General features: G+C 31.1%; 2 protein-coding genes across 2 annotated transcripts in view; both read left to right on the top strand.

The window, feature by feature from the left end:
• The window catches only part of LOAG_18470 (hypothetical protein), a 5,182-nt gene extending 1,875 nt beyond the window's left edge, over positions 1–3,307 (top strand). Inside the window, exons 4-8 of the mRNA XM_020451131.1 lie at positions 250–448; positions 591–696; positions 1,429–1,547; positions 1,794–1,952; positions 2,437–3,307. Of these exons, the coding sequence (XP_020305113.1) occupies positions 250–448; positions 591–696; positions 1,429–1,547; positions 1,794–1,952; positions 2,437–2,769 (916 nt within the window). The 3' untranslated portion in view covers positions 2,770–3,307. The remainder of the gene's footprint in view (positions 1–249; positions 449–590; positions 697–1,428; positions 1,548–1,793; positions 1,953–2,436) is intronic.
• Positions 3,308–3,846: 539 nt separating this feature from the next.
• On the top strand, positions 3,847–4,212 carry LOAG_12820 (hypothetical protein; the record flags this gene model as incomplete). Its single annotated transcript, XM_003148332.2, has 2 exons — positions 3,847–3,984; positions 4,063–4,212. 2 exons carry the CDS (start codon positions 3,847–3,849, stop codon positions 4,168–4,170), a joined length of 246 nt encoding a protein of 81 aa, XP_003148380.1. The 3' UTR covers positions 4,171–4,212.
• Positions 4,213–4,649: the final 437 nt, after the last annotated feature.

Genomic DNA, 4,649 nt, shown 5'->3' with positions numbered 1-4,649 from the left:
TCTTCCAATGATAAATTTTATTTACCAAAATTTTTTCTTTTTCTTTTTCAACATACTCTTACTTTATAATTTCTTATACTTTGATTAAAAAAAAAAAAGTACTACTTAATTTTTTACTTAAAAAAATATTACTTAATTTTTTTACTTACTTAATTTTCTTTCTACTCTAATATTAGATTTATTCCTATTTTGATTATTTTAAGTTTATTGTATAAAAAAAAAAAGACTTTTAATCTCTTTCTTCAAAAGGAATGATTCGAATATACCGGTGGAAAGATTTTACTTTATGGTAACATATGAGAATTCGACCAGTTGGAAGGAACGAATTGAATTAATGCAAAAATGGCGAAGTATTGCTAATGCTTACAAAGATTTGAATGCATCCGTTTGGGAGGCTAATTCCATGTTTGTTGATCAAATGCTTTCATTAAAAACATTAGCTATGCAGGTAAACTTTTTGATTATAATTTTATGATAATTAATGTATTAATTTCTATTCGAATAATAATTAATATGAATAATAATTGAAATGATTGTAATTAATTTTTATCAATTTTATTCCGATATAAAATTTATTCTTCCATTTTAAGACTTGTGTTTGGACATTAATATGCATGACAATAGTATGCGGTTTATTCATCCAAAATCCATTCAGTGTAATTATCGCATCACTTACCATTGCATCCATAAGTTTTGGTAAGTTAAATATAAATTAATTATTTATTTGAAAATAAATCATTGCTTGATCATTTAATCATCGCTTTGATAACAACATATTATCTTTTAATAAAATTGAAATGATGAGATAAGAGAAAAATGTTTAAATAAAATTTTGGAAATTAAAATATGAAATGGATTAAATAGATTCTTTTGTTAAATACTTGATAAAACAAAGTTTGATTAAAAAATAATAAAGTGTAAAATGATATAATAAACAATAGCAGCATTTGAAATTATTTAATTACTAATATATTTCATTTATGCAAATTAAAATTAACGATTAAATGTCTAGCATGATGAAGGAAGGAATCTTTATGGCAATATTCAGAATGATTTTTCGATATATTACTTCAAGTAATGCATCGAAACATTTGATGCCATTCCCTATTGGAACTAATTTAATTTTCCTTTGAATTTTAGCGCAAACTTTCCAATGATAAGAGTGATTGTAGTAGAGTAACCTGAATGATAATATGATTACAATTGGACCGATATGTAGGCTTAATTTGTCACCTGTCAACTTCCTAATTGCAAAATGATTTTGCATCACTTCGGATAAAAGTGATTATTCGAACTTTTGTCAACCATTCTATCCAGTGATAAAGATAATTGATAAAAGAGAAATATTTCTGCTGCTATTGCTAACAAAGATGAAAAGGGGCGCCCTTAGCAGGAAGTGAAACAACAAGTGCTGGGAAATTATTGAAGGCGTGATTGGATTCTTGTCTTGGTGGCATATGGATCTTGACCCGGCAACACTTTGCGCCATATTGATGTGTATTGGAATGTCGGTAGATTTTACCGCTCATGTATCTTATCATCATCAGGTAAGTACTAGTAATAGTAGTATTGTTCCTTAGGGATTTTGATAATGTGCAATTAATAGATGGTTCTAGGTTCATAGATTTTTCCTTAACCTTGGTACCACTTCCCATTTTCCATTTATATACCTATTTCTAAATAGCACTATAAAATATCATAAAATCTCAGTTTGGTGATATTTCAATTATTTAGGTGAAAATTTTAAGAGATACGGATTTTGTTTGATTTATAATTATTACTGTATGTTATAGCTCGGAGAGAAGAAAACAATCAAAGGGTTAAGAATAACAAAGTCACGATTGGAAAATAACAAGGCACGTTTGGAATACACGTTGGAAAGTGTTGCATGGCCAACATTACAAGGTGGAATCAGTACGGTTGCTTGCATAATACCGTTAGCATTTTTACAGGTTCGATATATGAAATTAAAATTATAAATTTAAATACATCCCATCATTGTATGTTCATGTTTTCGTTTATAAAACGTGAAGCTAGGTCATGTACAGGTTTAATCTTCGTTGTATTATTTGGGATGGTTTCAATCCGGTTCGATCCGAACCGATCTGGATCGATCTTGATGAAGTATTGTGAGAGCGAAGACATTGGTTTAAATGAGAATGATCTAGAAATTGAATATAAAGGAAGGAAAAACATGGATTAAATTTCCGTAAATTATACGAAATATTTTAATGTTCAAAAGAGAGATTGTATTTTAAGAAGTATTTAGGAGATACCGAATGATGATTTGGATTAGTTTGGGGGGTAAGAGCGCATAATAAATAGATATTTGATAATTTGAACGATTCATTTGGTAATTTGAAGTAATTTTAGAGGTAATGAATGGACTTCATACTGTTTTATTTCAAAAAAAAAAAAAAAAACTTAAAATTTCAGAATTATATTCCATTGGTATTTGTGAAAACAATATCACTGGTAGTAATTTGGGGTCTATTTCATGGCCTTGTGCTATTGCCAACATTCTTATCATTTATACCTCATTTTCTATTGGAGTTTAATTGTTATCGAGCAATTTTTGGGAAGCATTTATTTGGTGCCACCACCGGTATGGATGCATATGGTAGTAATGGTGGTAGCGGTGATGCTGGTGGTACCAATGGTGGCAGAAAGCAAGAGGATAAAATTGTTCAGGATAAGGAAGATATGAATGCTACTGAGCTACGGATACTAAGGACTAATGAACAATTATCAATTATGGCAGGAACATGACAGAAGGAAGTTTTTTTTTTTTTTTTCTGAATAATGCTAGTGTAATATAAGTCTGGAAAAGTTTCGCAAGAGATGGAATCTTATCATTCTTGATTAATCAATTATTCACAATTGATCACTATTGAATTCTGCTCCTCTTGCCTTTTTTCTTGGTATTGTAATTAATGTTCGCGTGTTTTATATCCTTATTGGTATGAAATAATAACAGGTTAAAGAACATCAGGAAAACTAGGATTCATTTTTATTTTATTAAAAATGTAACACTATCTCTAATCTTTGGTACTTCTTAAACAGACTTTAATTAAATCAGGAAAAAAAATTGTTGATCTTCCACTTTTCCATACGTGTCTCCGATACAACAAACATCAACATCACTTCAGATATCTTATTTTATTATCCAAGCATTAAACGGTTAATTGGAACAGGAAGTCCAAGGAATATCTGTTCATCTTTTTTCTTTGCTTGTTCGATCCGCGATATCATTATGGTGATTTGTGTGAAATAAAGATTTGAAACTATTTCTTTCCTAAGCGATAATCAATAAGTGATAATTTTTCTGAAGACTGTGGTTGCGTAATTCATTTAGAAAGGTGGCCACATTTGGGGAGTATTTGTTCTTCGAGAACTTAGAGATGAGTAATGCTAGTCGTACAGAATGTCGCGACGAGGCACGGTTCATCTCTAGTTCATCTCTGACACATCTCTCCTTAGATTTCTTCGTAAAAGATATCTGGTAGCATCCATCCTCCAAGTTACTAATACAATCACCCTCGACTTCCTAAGTTTTCAACTCAGACTTCGTCCTGCAAGGTGTTCCCGTAAGAGAAACATATACCAATCGGTATACAAGTCATTTTATTTTACGGATCAATTTTTTACGAAATTCGTCCGCTAATGGTATTTTGAGGTTGCGATTTTCAAGTATTACATGTTCGAGCATAGATTATATCCGAGCAAACCCCTTATTGCAGTGATCACAGTACGTGATCCAGAGAAGAAAGCAGACGGAGATACCGATTGCTGTTGCATATTTCAAAAGGTTCCATTTAATGAAAACCGTGGGATACATCGAAGAAAATGAGTCAGGTAGAATTTGCGGCAGATATAAATGTGATATATAATTCTATCAAATCGCGACGGACAGATGTGACGAACGACGAACAGATTTTGATCGACATTTCCGAACTCGATATTCTGAGTTTCTGGAAACTTATGGTAATTTTAGAGAATTTCAAACTAAGATCGAAATCCACAGAGCACAAAACAATTATAACCTTAAAAATTACATTACAGACATCGGAAAATACCGAAACTCCAGAATATTCCAGGGCTCCACTCGAATCTTATCTTGAAACGAATTTGGATTCAGCGAAAGTAGCACGGTTCGCCAAGCCTAAGTAATTATTGTTGGAAGCATGATTGAAAGAAAAACAAAGTGTGGACTTCCTATCTTATTAAGGAGACTAAGTATAATTAATTGTACTAAGGCAAACACACATGACAAGGCCCTTTGAATCCAAAACTTTTCTCCACGACTGTAGGAAAAGGAGACGTAGGGACAATTTGGTACTGCAAAAACTAGCTTTGAGAAGACAACAAAAAATGTTTTGGTAACCTTCGAAAAAAAAGTTCATATAATAAAATTATTTTTAGATTTCGAGTTTTTATAGAGCAAATACAAATCGAATAGTAAGAAAATAACAACTGTCATAGTTATATATCTGTCAGCAATCATCAATTTTGAACTGATTCCCAGTAAACACACGCAAAAAAAAAACAAAACTTCCAAGAGAAAAAATCATAAAACAACTCAAAAATCCAACCTGAAAGCACATTTCTCTCTGATCAAAACGACGATACAGGTAATGAAACGAATTTTC

This window comes from Loa loa, assembly GCF_000183805.2.
Source record: "Loa loa unplaced genomic scaffold supercont3.325, whole genome shotgun sequence".
In the NCBI taxonomy this organism is placed as follows: domain Eukaryota; kingdom Metazoa; phylum Nematoda; class Chromadorea; order Rhabditida; family Onchocercidae; genus Loa; species Loa loa.
This window is presented reverse-complemented; position numbering and strand designations above follow the sequence as displayed.